Source organism: Cuculus canorus, chromosome 8 (assembly GCF_017976375.1).
Source record: "Cuculus canorus isolate bCucCan1 chromosome 8, bCucCan1.pri, whole genome shotgun sequence".
In the NCBI taxonomy this organism is placed as follows: domain Eukaryota; kingdom Metazoa; phylum Chordata; class Aves; order Cuculiformes; family Cuculidae; genus Cuculus; species Cuculus canorus.
The window spans coordinates 28,711,474-28,726,144 of record NC_071408.1 but is presented as its reverse complement, the minus strand read 5'-3'; the positions used below and the strand labels follow the sequence as shown (position 1 = coordinate 28,726,144).

The 14,671-nt window shown below is 46.4% G+C and overlaps 1 protein-coding gene across 1 annotated transcript in view; it reads left to right on the top strand.

Annotated features, from left to right (window-relative positions):
* SZT2 (SZT2 subunit of KICSTOR complex) overlaps positions 1–14,671 on the top strand; it is a 63,077-nt gene that overhangs the window by 10,227 nt on the left and 38,179 nt on the right. The window contains exons 10-19 of the mRNA XM_054072651.1: positions 5,310–5,541; positions 6,164–6,293; positions 8,023–8,165; positions 8,789–8,941; positions 9,295–9,409; positions 12,238–12,443; positions 12,753–12,977; positions 13,373–13,451; positions 13,814–13,911; positions 14,177–14,345. Coding sequence (XP_053928626.1) covers positions 5,310–5,541; positions 6,164–6,293; positions 8,023–8,165; positions 8,789–8,941; positions 9,295–9,409; positions 12,238–12,443; positions 12,753–12,977; positions 13,373–13,451; positions 13,814–13,911; positions 14,177–14,345 — 1,550 coding nt within the window. The remainder of the gene's footprint in view (positions 1–5,309; positions 5,542–6,163; positions 6,294–8,022; positions 8,166–8,788; positions 8,942–9,294; positions 9,410–12,237; positions 12,444–12,752; positions 12,978–13,372; positions 13,452–13,813; positions 13,912–14,176; positions 14,346–14,671) is intronic.

The following is a 14,671-nucleotide window of genomic DNA, read 5'->3' as shown; positions in this document are numbered from 1 at the left end:
TCTGTTCTCAACAGGAAAGTGCGGGGTCTGCCATCTCAGCAAAGTGGCTGGTATTGTGGAGGAAGGAGCCATCTCCTCCAAACTCTGAAGTTTGTTTTCAAGAACAATGGCCTGACAGAGGACTGTCTGGTGTTGTGCAGTTTTGCTCTTACCAGGCTTATGTTCTGTGGCTATAAGTGCCTGGGGAGGGCGACACAGACTGTGACTCTCTTATTTTGGAAATGAGATGCCACATTTGTAGGGAAACTATGGACAAAACTTAGGGTTTTGCAGAATTTTCTGGAATTTCCTCTGTATTTCTCCTTTTTTCATTCCTTTATCATCCTTTGCTAGATGCATTCCAAAATACTAACACAAAGTTAAGCTCTTCAGTACAACAGATTTAATGCCTCCAGTCTTCCAAAGGAATAAATTGGGGAAACAAGGATATCGTTAGGATAAAATGCCAGGTCAGTCAGGACCATGACCAGTTCTAGAAGAACATAAAACCATCCAGCAGTCCTGATTTCTCTCTGACTCAATAAGAGATTAGGACATCTGGATGGTGAGAAGTACCCACAGAGTATCCCACTCCCCATGGAGTAGGGATCTTGAGGGGCGTGAGTATCCCATGGAGTGCTGGTAAACCCCACTGAGTTTCCGTCTCCAGCGGTGACTAGTGGCCAGTGCTTTGACGGAAGGGGAGATGAGAAAATCCAAATGCAAGTTATGAATTGCAAGCAAGAGAGGAAATTACTCTTGACTTTTGCGATAACCAGCTGAAAGCCTGGAGGGTGGGATCCTTAAAATACAGCGTAAACGTGTGTGTACAACACATAGTGATCCAGTGCCTTCACTGTTTTTTGGGGGATATTAGTACGCACAGTATGTTTTTATATCAGAAAAACGAAGTCTGTGATATAACTCCAAAAGCATTCCAAACTTGCCATATGATGTTTTCTACTAATTTATTGTGGTCTGTCTTAAAACCATGTAAATATCTTATGCCACTGCTCTGCTTGGGAGATTGTCCCATGGCTTCGTTGCTCTTTTTCTGACTTATTTTCTAAACTCAGACCAAATTAGACCTCTGTGACTTTATTATCTTTAATGAAGTTTATCCTCCTCTGGCGCTGCACAAATGTATTTAAGAACAATGCTTTTCTCCTTATCACGTTCCTTCTGGGAGGTTAAGCAGGCCAATGTTTCAGCCTCCTTTTGTAAGGGCAAGCTTTGTGTTCTGTTTATTTATTATCTTAGTAGTACTTTGCCCCCTCAGCTCTTCGCTTCTCACAGTTTGGTCTCATATTTCTTGAAACAGTTGATAAGAGTGTTGTAATGTGGTTTTATCAGTGCCTTGTTCAGTAATTCTAATACTTCCCTGCTTCTCCAGTAAAATCTTGTATTTGATGGACCAGGAATCACATGAGCTTTCTCCATGATTTTATTCCGTTGTTGGCACAGAAATCGCTGCATCTTTCATGCACTTTTGCTTCCAGGTGATGAGTACTTAGGGGTGTCTTACTGGGTTTTGTTTGTTTTTTAGTAGTCCCTAAATGTGCTGCTCTTCACACAATACTACTCCTAAAGTTGGTCTCGGTTCAGCTCACTGTTCCCGAGTGATGACTGGGATTTGCAGTTGTTTTGGTTTGATGCTTCTTACAAAACCAATGGATCTAAACGAGTATTTTGGAAGGGCTGCTAATGATCATATTAGGTGGGATTATTTCTGAGATTGGTCTTCCAGGATATCCCTAATTTCTTGTTTCAGGAGTTTTCTATTAAAACGTAAGAATCTACTAAGGTTTCCCAGTTCTTCTAGTAATGCCTGCAAATTGCTTTCATTAATCCTGTAGGTGTGGCATGAGATGTTTCCCTTAAGTGCAAGCAGATTAAATCCATTGCACTTTCCTTGTCTTGGAATGTCTATGAAACAGTCTGACAAGTCAGTTCCTGTCCAAGCTCTGCTCAGTAGTGTTTTTTATCGTGCTCTGCACCAATTCACTTGCACCTTGGACAACACTGGAGAAAAAGCCTTTCTTTAATCTGTCAGAAATGGCAAAGTACTCTTGGGACTGCGAGGTCGCAGGTGTGAATCATTCAAAAAGCAATCAGACAAATTCACTTTGTACCTTTTTGCACAGAAGTGTAGCTACAGCCCCTGGCTCAAGATATTCTAAAGCACCAAATTCTGGACTCTGGAAGAATGTATCAGAAGTATCACTACATGTTCACTATGCTTCCTGCACTTTCCTCTAGGTATCTTCCTGCCACCTTGTAGCCCTTGGAATGTTAAATGGATTGGTCTTCTGTTTTCACAAGAGCAGAGAGCAGCTGCACTGGGTCAGAGTCACCTTCTGTGGTCAATAGCTATGGGCAGGTGCACAGGGAGGAGTAACAATAGGGTAAATGTACATAGTATCTCACTTCTCCTTTCCTTTTTTTCTTCTGTCTGAGCACTCTCAAGCTCTGGCAGCTCCCTGAGCCAGAAATGCTTTCTGTGAATTTTGATGAAGTTTTTTTCAAGGAATTTGAAAGTAAAACATCCGAGCTATCAAAAATACAAGGAGTATTCCTATGCCAGCCTTCAGAATAGTAGCAGATAATGTTGCTTATATTTTGGAAAGGCTAAATGCACTGGGAAGTTGCTGGCTGTGATCAGAAAAATGGTTGAACTAACATCTTAAAGTAGAATTTATTAATGATCAAGACATTTAGATGGTCAGCACTGCCTCTGCTAAGGAAAAGCATGTTTAGCTAATTGAGCCTCTCTGGGCCATTCTGTAGAGAAGTATATAACAAAGAACTGTTAATTAACCTGGATTGCCAAAAGCTTTTGCCAAAACTTGCACACTAAAGACTGTTAAAGAGCCAGCTGGCTGTGAAGCAAAAGGAAAGAGTGCAGTTGTGGACTTTGACACTGCCGCTTTTATGCTTCACTTTGCCGAAGGCAAAATAGAATAAATAGCTAGCTTTGTGCTCTGAGTTGCCTGGAGAGGTTGTTTGTGATATTTATAAGTGCTCTGGTCACACTCACTGTTTGATTTTAGATATTTACTCATTTGGAAGGCTACTATGGTTAGTTAGGAATGCAGGAGTGCTTGCAAAAGGGCTCGAATTGGAAGGTATGGGAGGGAGAGAAGCGGTGTCAGAGAAGCTGTGGGGCCATGGAGTACGATGGAGCTCAGCTCTGCTCCTGTTTCTTTGTGGGACGATGTCAGAGGTTGCCCTCAGTGACAAAAAAAAAAATCTCACTGACCATTTTGTGTTGAGGACAGCCTGGAGGGCATTTCTGAAAGCCTCATCTTTCTCTGTGTCTCCGTGCAGCACAAAAACCAGCTGGGCACAAGCTGGCCAGCGAGAATGGCTGTTCTCAGTGTCAGGAATTGGGAAGACAAAAGTGAATTTTCTTAAAACCAGAGCTGGGCTTTATGAAAGAAATCAAAGCAGCAAAAACTTTCATTAGCTCTGAAGTCAAGAACCAGAAATAGATTGTTTTGCAGTGAGAACAAGCTAAAGATTCATGACTTCAAGCTAAGCAAATATTTTGCTTGTGTTTTTGGTTTTAGTTGTGTTGGATTGTAGGAGTGAAGCCAGGATGACTAATGGAAACACAGGTGGAAGTAGGAAATAGTTTCATTAATGATCTGGGCAAAAAATGTAGGAGTTTACTTATTGTGTTTGTTGTGGATGAAGTAGAAAGGCTTTGTTATGAGAACAGATATTGTGCAGAAAGCAGCGGATGAGCACTGAGGCAGTACAAGTGAAGTGACAGTATGAAATGGAAAGAAACAGATTAATAAAATCTTGTTTAGCCTCTCTGATAAACTAAACAGTCTTCATACAGAAACAACAGATGGTACAGCCCTGGTGAATGCTTTACAGTAACATAAATCACCTGTTGTGGAAAATATTAGTGACCTTAAATAAATCCTAGTAATCCCTCAGATGAAGTGCAGGTGAAATAGAATATACACCTTTGACCGTCTTTGTTCAGGAAAGAGTAATTCTCAAGGTGCAGAAAGGTCTGAGGCTGTTAAGGGGAACGGATATTCTGTGAAAGGCTGGTGGCCATGGCTTGGTTTGACTTGCACAGTAACAGCTGAAACTGAGTGAGGATTTCTCCCCCTAGTGCACGCTGCTTGTCAGTGTTATGGAGTAAACAATATTGTAGTTATCGGAATAAAAACAATTTAATCAAAAGAACAACCAGGCATGAATTTGGAATGTGCTCTGGAAGGTTTCTTCTGAATATCCATGAGGGAAGAGTGCTCTGAGGGAGCCTCCCAGCAGGGATCATGGGAGCAAAAGGCAAGGTGGCTTTAAAACAGAGTCTAATCAGCCTGTGAAGGGTCATCACGATGTACCTGTGACAGCAGCAAATGCAACTCTGCAGGAAACGTAGGATCCAGGCTGGTGACCTGTTCGGACAGTTTCCAGCACATCCAATCACTTATCTCACTAATGTTGCAAGTCTGGCAAACTATAGAGCAGGCTGGACATCAGAATAGATGATTGCGCAGTTGAAAGAGCAGCGTGGCACTGTTATAGAAGGTCATGTGTTTCCCTGGGTTGTTTTGGTACAAATACACACGCACAGTCAGCAGGACCGTGACAGTTTTCTGCGCCTCTGGGTCAGTGAGGCTTGCTGTCAGATGTTTGTGTTAATCCTGCTGGAGATGGCGATGTCCGGCTTAAAGAAAAAGGTAAACAGTGTTCAGTTTGAAGAATAAGAGAATATTCATTCTTCTCTTCTACTCTCAAAGTTAAGAAGTTAAGAGGGCACATGTGGTGAGAAGCTTGTGATACTTGAAGTTCTGCATTGCATGAAATACTGTCTGTGCAGGAAGAACATGGAGTTTGATTTAAGAATTTGGCCTTCCAGGCTGTTTGTGATTTGGGCCTGTCATGTCCAAATGTCCATGTTTCTGCAGTGGGATAAATTAACTCTGCAGAGAGAAGGTGAGAAAACTTTATAGCTCAAAGGCCCTGCTCATCTGTGCTAAGCAAAAGTTTTCTTGGAACCAACGAAGATGCCGTGAAGAGTTGCCCATTGCAAATATCAGCACCTCCTCCGAGTTTCAGTCGCCTTCTGTAGTGTGGCTACTATGTGCACGTTTGAACAACTGTTCACCAGTTTGCTGTGTAAGCAAAGCCTCCCTCTGTTGGAAAGGAGAGAAAATGACTTCAGATAAAGCAAACAGTTGTTAGATTACTTTGTCCTCATAGTGATCGAACAACCCCATAGTACTCAAGAGTCCTTGGTCAGAGATGAAGCTCAGATGCGTATCAAACGAGCACTTAAACTTCATTCTTCTGCTCCCATGCAGGTGGGACTCAGCTGGAGGTGAAACTGGTGCTGCTTTGGAAGCATAACATGAGGATAGAGTACTTAGCTGTGACACCCTGGCCCCTGGATCCAACAAAGCGCAGCACATGGGTGGAGGTGACGATGGAGGGAAGCTATGACATCTTGCATGACATCAGTTGTACCATGAGGAAGCCTATCACCAGTCTGTACCGCACTACAGTCATCCGGCGCTTCTGGAACACCTTGCAGAGGTGAGCCAAGACCATCCCCAGCAGTTCACAGTGTCCAAAGTAACCAAGAAATTCCTTCCTGGGCATACTAGGGCATGACTTGTACGGTTGGCCACCCCAGCCCAAGGTCCCAAAGGAAAGTGTTCTGAGGAAGAGGCATGACTGGCAGCAAGCTTGCTGTCTAGCCAAGGGAAAGACTCAAACTGGCTTGTGAGCTAGTCTGTATGATTCATTCGCATGAAGGTATTGCTGTTTCTGAGTCCTGATCCTTTCATGCAAACCTTAACTCTGACTGCCATCCCATGGAGGCGGTGTGTTCTTACACCATGAGCAACACCTCATGTCTCTAGAGCTGAAGGGCCTGTGTGTTATGTTTCCTGGCCAGGGTGACCTGTTACTCCCTGCAGTTTGGCAGATTCGCTTTGTAGCTCTTCATTCCCAACTCTGATCATCCTCCTTACCTATTAGGCTGTTAACACTAGAACTCCGTTAACGTGTTCTTTGCAATCAGGCTTTGAGTCCCAGCATTGCCCTAGAAAGCTGTGTTGGTGTAGATGGGCTCCCAGTACGAAGGCGCTGGGCTGACTGGGGCAGCAAGGAGGAGAGTGTGGGCTTTTGTGGCTGACTGTGTGTTCTGTTTCAGCATCAACCAGACAGATCAGATGTTGGTTCATCTGCAGTCTTTTGACACAGTCCCGGAACACTTCACCATTCCCGAGAGCACCAAGAATGGGGTGCCCCTCTTCTACATCCCGCCAGGCTCCACCACCCCGGTATGTTCTTTCTCTCTCCCATTTAACATGGGATAGGCTGTCCCTCTGGCCTATTCTGTCTTGCACCAGGGGATGCTAAGTCCCAACAGACAATCAAGATCTGCTGTGGCTCTCAGGCTTCATCTCTTGCTCTTTGTCCTGCTTAGTAACGGAGTTCAGGTTCAGTGTGGTGCCTGGGAACAACCCATCCCACGCTTTTTCCTAACAGAGACATCACTCTGTGTTTCTATTGCTGCAGCTACACCTCTGAGCCTCACAGCAAGTCTCCTAAATGTGCTGTGAAACCTTCTCCCGGAGCGACGGGACGTGTGAGACTGATGCACGGAGGCTGGCACACTTATTTTTTCCATGCTTTTGCAGTGGATACCTCACACGTGTGGAGTTGCTGCTGACAGTCTTGTTCCCTGGTGATGTAGCTCAGCAATGTGAAGATACAGGATGTGCTGAATAGTTGTTTAAGAGCACTGATGTGGAAGGTGCAAGAGAGATACTTGTCATCTGTACAGCAGAAACTAAACAAAATATGAGCTAATGGTTTCTGCTGCACAATTCAGACTCACTGAAGTTCACTGTGTAGACGTGCTAGTGTATTGTCTTTCCCTGCTAGCAGTGTCCTTGGCATTGGGTAGAGAAGATGACTGGCAGATATGAAAGCCAGGGCTGCTCCTCAGCATAAGAAGGATATGGAACTGTTGGAATGGGTCCAGAGGAGGGTTACAAAGCACTTCCCACAGGCTGAGAGAGTTGAGGTTGTTCAGCCTGGAGAAGAGAAGGCTCCGAGGAGACCTTTCAGCGACCTTCCAGTACCTGAAGGGGGCTACAAGAAGGTTGGGGAGAGACTTTTTACAAAGGCGTGTAGTGATAGGACTAAGGGGAATGGCTATACATTGTAGAAGGGAAGATTTAGACTAGGCATAAGGAGGAAATTCTTCACAACGAGGGTGGTGAGGCACTGGCGCAGGTTGCTCAGGGAAGCTGTGGCTGCCCCATCCCCGGAGGTGTTCCAGGCCAGGTTGGATGAGGCTTTGAGCAGGCTGGTCCAGTGAGAGGTGTCCCTGCCCATGGCAGGGGGTTGGAACTGGCTGATCTTTAAGGTCCCTTCCAACGCAAACCATTCTGTGATTCTATGATTCGGTTTAAGAGAAATATCCTTTTAATTTTATTGCTTAAGCCTTTTATTTCTTTAGGTTTCCTGGTACATTTTCACTGTGGAGGGCTGCATATTCCACAGCGTATCTGGAGCATCCCATCTTATGGCTAACCACCCCTTTATTTCTGTGTCAGCAGAGCTACTGTAGTAGGTGGAATCACAGTGTTACCATATAAACACATTAGAGTTGCCCAATGCCACCCATTGCTCGTGCCCTGTTTGCAAAAGCACTCTCAGATGAGTTATCTCAGTGTTTAATTGCTCTGCTGGCACAAGCTGTGTATCCCCTCTCTGACTCAGAAAGCACACCATTACGTATGCTGTCCTTTCTGTGGTTGATTTACTTGATGCTAAGTAGTTAAATTCCTAATTAACTTGACATTTCAGGAACCTAATGTATTTTTGCTTACATTTTGCTGCCTCTTTCAATGTGAATGCACTTAGTTATTCTGCTGAGAGGCAGTTGCCGATAGCCTGAAGGCCAGCACAAGCACAGCTCAGACACTAGAGAAATTCCTGCTCTCTCTAGGTTGAACCAGATGGTTTCTTGCTGAATATTCATCCCTGTCATTTTCTCAGGTGCTGTCCCTGCAGCACAGTGGCTCTGACTCAAGTCATTCCCAGTTTGCCTCCTACTGGAAGCCTATCCTTTCCATGGATGCCAACTTCTGGCAGAGGTGGCTGCACATGCATCGTATAGTCCTCCTTCTGGAGCATGACACGTACGTAACTGGCAGGGCTGAGCTGGCGTGCACAGCGTGGGGCAGCCTGGGAAAGATGATGTTCAGTTCCATCCAGTTGCAGCTGTCTTGCAGGTGCCTGTGGCCAAGGGAAGGGCCTTGCTAGTGGGACCTGGTGGATGAGGGAGGCTTATTTACCTCAGAGGGGCCAAAGGTTGGGAAGTCATCTTTGTCAAGAGGAAGGCTGTTGTCAGGAGCATAAATTGGTTCTCAGGTCCCTCTTGGGTTTGGATTTCCTGCTTGCAGGGGATATGGATGATCCCATTGGAGTTACCCCACGTGTTTTTGTTTGCTGCTGGAAAACATCTTCCCCAAAAGCATTGATTTCCTGAGGCTGGTCCTAGTTGCAGAATTGTGTGAATAACAGCCATATATTGTATGGAGAGAGAGAGAACCAGTACAAGGGTGTGCTCTTTGGATCGTGGAGAGCAGGATCTCTGTGCGCTCGTGGAGTGTGGCTCTCACCAAGAGGCAAGGGGAGGGGAGATTCTTGGATATTGGTTGCTGTGGAGAAATAAGGCTGATGTGCCAGTCACAGGATGAGTTAGAATGGATGTAGCAAAGTCTCTCTGAGCTCTGAAATGACTTTCTGCTGCACACTGCAGGCCTGTGCCCAAGCATCTGCACACACCGGGCAACAACGGCCGCTACAGCACCATCCAGTGCCGTATCTCTCACTCGGCGCTCACCTCCTTGCTGCGGGACTGGAGCAGCTTTGTGCTGGTGGAGGGCTACTCCTACGTCAAACTGATCCATGGGTGAGTGGCTCTGAAGCAGTCCCGTGTTTGGGAGTCGGGCATATGGCCAGGCCAAAGATCCAGTTAGACCAGTACACTGTGGTGGGCTGAAAGCTGATGTCTGGAGAAGGGAATAAGAGCAAAACAGGTGGATGTGAAACTCTGTGTGTTCTGAACTGCTGCCACGGCATTCCAGGCACAGCCCAGAGAGAGAGGGAAGCCAGCTGGGTGTTTTCTGCATGCTAGAACTGATATGTGTTGCTGCCAAGTTGCATGGAGTGTTGAGCTCTGTGGTGCAGGCCTCCACTTGGTCTGACACAACAGAGCAGCAAGATCCATGCTATTTCAGCCCTGTCTTAATCCTTCTTCCCTAGCTCTGAGGATCCCACACCTTCCTCGTTTTATGTGGTGCGGATCATCTCCAAAGCTCCCTGCATGGTTCTCCGGCTGGGGTTCCCTATTGGCACACCTGCACAGGCCAGGAACAAGGTGAGAGCTGCCTGGCTGCTTCCTGGGATAGGAGCCAAGCAAGAAGTTCTGGCTGTGGAAGTGGTGGGTAGGTTAGAGGTGATGCTGTGGGTGGATGTTTTCTAATAACTAACTACTATTTTAAAGCTTAAATAGGTGTGAATTTACTGTAACAGAAGGGGACAATTTGGACAAAGCTTTCTGTGTTAAGTCTGTGAAAGATCCGAACTCGAAGACTCAAAGATCAATAGAATAGCTGGTCACATGAGTGTTTTTCCCACTACTTAATTCAACTGTGGGGCTTGAACTGACTCACAGGTTATCTAGTCGATCCTTCTGACCAAAGCGCAATCAATACTGTCTGTCAGGAACAGCAGGTACTTGTCTGACTCATCTGTAAAGGCCTCTGTGAGGGATGTACTACATGGTCCTTAGGCTATCTGCTTCAGCAGGTGGTGAATTGGGCATTTGTATTGTATCGGAGGAGCTACAGTTAAAATGCAAACAATGCCCCACGAGCAGAACAAGGAGAGAAAAAAATGTAATACCCAGAAAATATTTTAAAGAGATGCAAGTCCGCTTGATAGACTTCTAATTGCCTCTTTGTATCAAAAGAAAAGGGCTGCCCTAGTCAAGTGCAGAAGGTTTTTTGTGGTGTGTTTCTTCAGCCTCAATGGCTGAGACAAATGTAAATGTTCCAAGGTAAAACAGAAAGTATGAGAAAGATATCCTGCTATTAGGCTCCGCCAACCTTTCGATATAAACAAGAGGTTTATTATTAAACCTTGATTTTTTGTCTTCATGGAAGAAATCTTTGGTTTATCTCATTTAGCTTTGGTGTTAGATTAGTGTGAGAAGAAGCTGACAAACATCTGTTAGAGCGGATCTAGAGGAGACCATGAAGATGATCCGAGGGCTGGAGTGCCTCCCGTATGAGAACAGGCTGAAAGTTTGCGTTGTTCAGCCTAGAGAAGAGAAGACTCCAGGGAGACCTAAGAGCAGCTTCCAGTACTGAAAGGGTACCTGAAGGAGAGCTGATGATGGGCTCATTATCAGGCAGTGCAGGGATAGCACAAGGGGGAATGGTTTTAAGCTGAACGAGGGGAGATTTAGATTAGGACGTGGGAAGGTCCATCCTTTTCTGAGATAATGATCCTGGATAACACTAAATGCTCTGGCATACTGGAGGATCCTGGAGGATCCAGGCCTTAGGCCCTGGTTGCTGAGCCAGCACGTGGGCTTCTAATGCCAAGTGACAGGTTTTATGAAAGAGTTCCCTCTGGCAGGTCAATACCTGTTTCGTGAAGAAAATGTGAGACAGGCACAATACTCTGCTCCTCCAGGCAAGCACTAGATCGTTGCACGAGGAGCTCTGTGTAGATCATAAACTGTATCATGCATGATATTTGTCTTTTTTTCTTGCCTGCCATAGGGCTGATTAGTTACCCAGTGTGGAGGCTGGCAGTACAACTTACCCCACCTTGTTGAAGGAGAAGGGGTTTTTGTGTTGAGCTATTTGAGTTTCCAGTGTTTAAGGGAAGGAAAGCACCTGGTCTGACTTTTGGTGAGACTCCATGTGGGACATGGCTCTAGAACTGGAATAAAAACAGGGTGTCAGAAACTGTCTTAGGGAACAAGGCAAGGAAATTTTACAGTTGGACTTGATGATCTCAAAGGTCTTTTCCAACCAAACAATTCTATGATTCTACAAAATTGAAAAAGTGCTCTGTTCTCATCAAAGCAGAATCTGTTTGTGTTTTTTTCAGTCTTTGTACTGGTCAAAGGCCAGGGAACTCAGCTGCAGGCAGGCAGCAGGCAGTGAGCTGGGAAAATCTGCAGGTGGCACGAAGCTATTAGATTTTTCTCTGGCCTTTTAACCCATGTACTTTGTGGACACCAAAGCAGCACAATGGTGGCTGGAAGCCAGTATTGATGAGTGCAAAATAGTGCACTTTGGATTTGAGAGTTTAAACACCATCAAGGATTCTGTGTTATCAGTATGAAACCACAGAGGGGACACAAGTGAAGTCATGGTGCAGAAAAGAGCTCTGCTTAACTTTTGGGTTTGGGGACACTCCTTTCCTTTAAAAAGATAGAATAATGATAGGGAAAGTTGCTGAAATAGTGTTGAGGGAGATGGTGAACTGCTGTTCTCCTGTTTGCCTACAATGGTAATAGAAATTAAAGGGAGTTGAATAAAGGTCATTAAAAGAAACTTAAACGTGGAAGTTTCAAATAAAAGACTGGAGTGTTGTGGGGATCAGGTGCTGGTGTGAGTAGAACCATGCTCAGAGCTGCTAAAAGCTGAAAAGTAATCAGGAAGTTGTTTGGAAAGTTATCTTGGAAAAAATTATCCTGAAAAATAACCTAAGTTCTTGAAATCTTTTACCATAAGGTTTAACACTTGAACGTGATAGGGAATGCATCAGCTGTGGGAACAGTCTGACTCGGTCTTGCATATTCTACTTTACGTTTACTGTTGGCTGAAGAGGAGAGAAGGAGGAGAGGAATAAGGACACGTTTTGTGGCGGAGCCAGCATGTAGTTAACTTGCTTTTCATCAGAGTAACGGAAGGCAATTTCTTCAGCCTTGAAATAGCCTTTGGGATTTTTTGGACCTTTCTTCTGCTTTTGAAAATAGTTGTAGTTGCTAAACTGTGGGCCTTGTGTCATCTTGATTTTTGTCTTGCTAGTGCCTCAGAAGTAAAGTGGCTTTTAATTCCTGCTCATCTGTGTATTCAAGCAGTGTTCTGTTGCTTTTAGTCAGTCTCTTGTTCTGGAAGCTAATTTGGAGTACTTATGTGTCCAGACAAAGGTGGTCATGTTTACCTTTTGCTTTTGCCATGACAGATAGTGGAGGAGTTACGGGACCGAATCTTGCAGCTGCGCTTTCCTCACAGGGTCCAGAGCAAGGAGGCAACTCCAAAAGCAAAGAGGAAAATGTTTGGCAGTAGTTCTCCCTCCAAGTCTCCACCAGTGGCAGGGGCCCAGTCAGCCTTCTCAGACCGGCCCTGCCTCGTCGTGTTGCACAAACCATTGGAGAAGCTGCTCATCAGGTAATGATGGAGATGAAGACCATCCATGGGAGGTGGGAGAGAGGAGAGTCTGTGGACAGTGCTGCCATTTGCAGGATGAGAGTGCTGTGATGCTGGTGCTTGTAGTCTGGGAGGACTGGGACTCACAGCAGAGGGCCTCACTGGGCAGGCAGATGTGTTACTCCTAACTAATATGTAGAAGTAAATTCAGTTTCCACTGTCTGAGCAGGATCTTGGAGGGTGTGCAAGCAGGCTGTGAATCCAGACAGCTCTGGCCCTGAGCAGAGTGTTCTTTCCACCTCAGCGAGCCATGCTTCTACTCTCTCCTAGGTATGAGAAGCTTCCTTCTGACTATCGAGCCCCCTTCATTCTCAACCTGGAGCACCCCCCAGTGTCTGGCCCGCTCACTATGGTGGCCAATCGTACTGCCTCTTCCACCCTGGCCTCGCTGTCCCGCTACTTATACCACCAACGTTGGATCTGGAGTGTCCAGTCGGGGCTGGCACCGGCTGTGCCCATCACTGCTGTCGCCCAGCTCCTTTCCACACTCACAGAGTAAGTCACACATCTGAACAGAGCTGCTTTCTCCACCTGATCCTGGGGCTGCAGAGACAGCAGGGTGGTTCTGAGGGCTTGTTATGGGTAACAGTTGGAGCTGTTGTGCAGAGGGGTTCAGTCCTGCACACAACTTCTGGAGCTGCGTGGTCAGTGCTTTACCCGGTTCTGCAGCTGCAGTTAAGAGAAAGGAGAGTCCTGGAAAACATACAAATGGGCAAGAGATGTTACTGTGCCTGGAGTATGCGAAGTGTCACATCTCTCCGTTCTCTGTGTACAGCTCCCTGTCTTGGGAAGAAAGGTGTTATTGGCCGAAGGGTACAGTTGTTCTTGTGCTTAAGGCTTGCAGTAGGAGTAGAGATGTGCTCCACATCTGACTGCCTCTCTGTTGCCAGGGTTCGTCTGTCTGAGGGTTTCCACTTTGCATCCAGCGGGGATGGAATTATCAACATGGTGCTGGAGCTGCCCGTACAGGTGAGCCTGGGTGCTGCAGTATGGACGTAATCCTTCGTTGCTTCTTCAGATGTGGATTCACCTTCCCGTGAAGGGGTTTCCCATCCACTTCTCGTACACATGCTTGACATATGCAGGGAGACCTGCCTCCTTCCCTGAAGTAAAGGAGCTTGCGGGTTGGGTATTTACCTTTCTTCATCTGCAGTTAGAGCTGCTGTGTTGGTAGGGACAGGCTGTTCTAGAGGAGCTCTTGGGGCTGGGACAGGTCTCATTTTCCCACTGCTGCTAGTGGAACTGGGTGATGGGGCTGTGTTGTGTCGCGGTGCACTGGGTAGGTGTGGGCTGTCACTGCTGGCCGGGCTCACTCTCTGTCTCCCCTGCAGATCAACAGCTCAAGTGAGAGCAGCAGTGGCAGGGAGAAACACACCTGTGTCGTCCAGTACATCCTCTTCCCACCCCACTCCACCTCCACCAAGGACAGGTGAGGCTGTTGCCCTGCTCCCAGGTAGGGCTGGCAGCGGAGCCACGGCTCCAGACTTGCCCTTTGAAGGCAGTGTGGCAAGTAGGGAGTCTCCCATCATCTAGTGTGGACAACTAACTACCTGTCACGGATTGATAACCAGTTTGCTGTGGCTTTGCCGGCAAACCTGAAACTTGTGTGGCTGCTCTCACAGCTCTGAGAGGAGCTGCGTTGGGCGTCTGGCTCTGTGCTCTCTCGCAGCACTTACTTTATGTCTTTCCTCCAGCTTTTCCACCGATGATGACAATGATACGGAGGTAGAAGCCATTGAGATGGACACAGAACTGAACCTGGTCACTGAGTGCTGGGTAGAGCCACAGAGCGGCCACGTCTACAGCACTGCCGAGAACTGGAAGCACCTCCATGGCCTGCCCTACCAGAAAATACCTAAGGCAGTGAGTTCCTGAAGGGGCAGAGGCATGGGCTCTTTTAAGGAAGGACAAGGGTTTATTGCAAGAGCACTGCAACACTGTGGGTGAATTACTGAGGTCCAGAAGAGATGAGAAGGAGCCTAAGATTTGTAAAAGAATGACTGGGCTACTGGACAGGAAAGGTTTCTGGATTGCAAGGCAGTGGGTGCGATGCTGCTCTGGGAGATAGGTGGGAAAACACAAATCACTCTGTCAGGAGCCATTCCGTTGGAGGGAAGCAAGCTGAGCCAGAGCAGCAGTTGCAGGAAGGACTGCCAGTGCACCCCCTGAACAAGGCAAAAAGAGGCTAA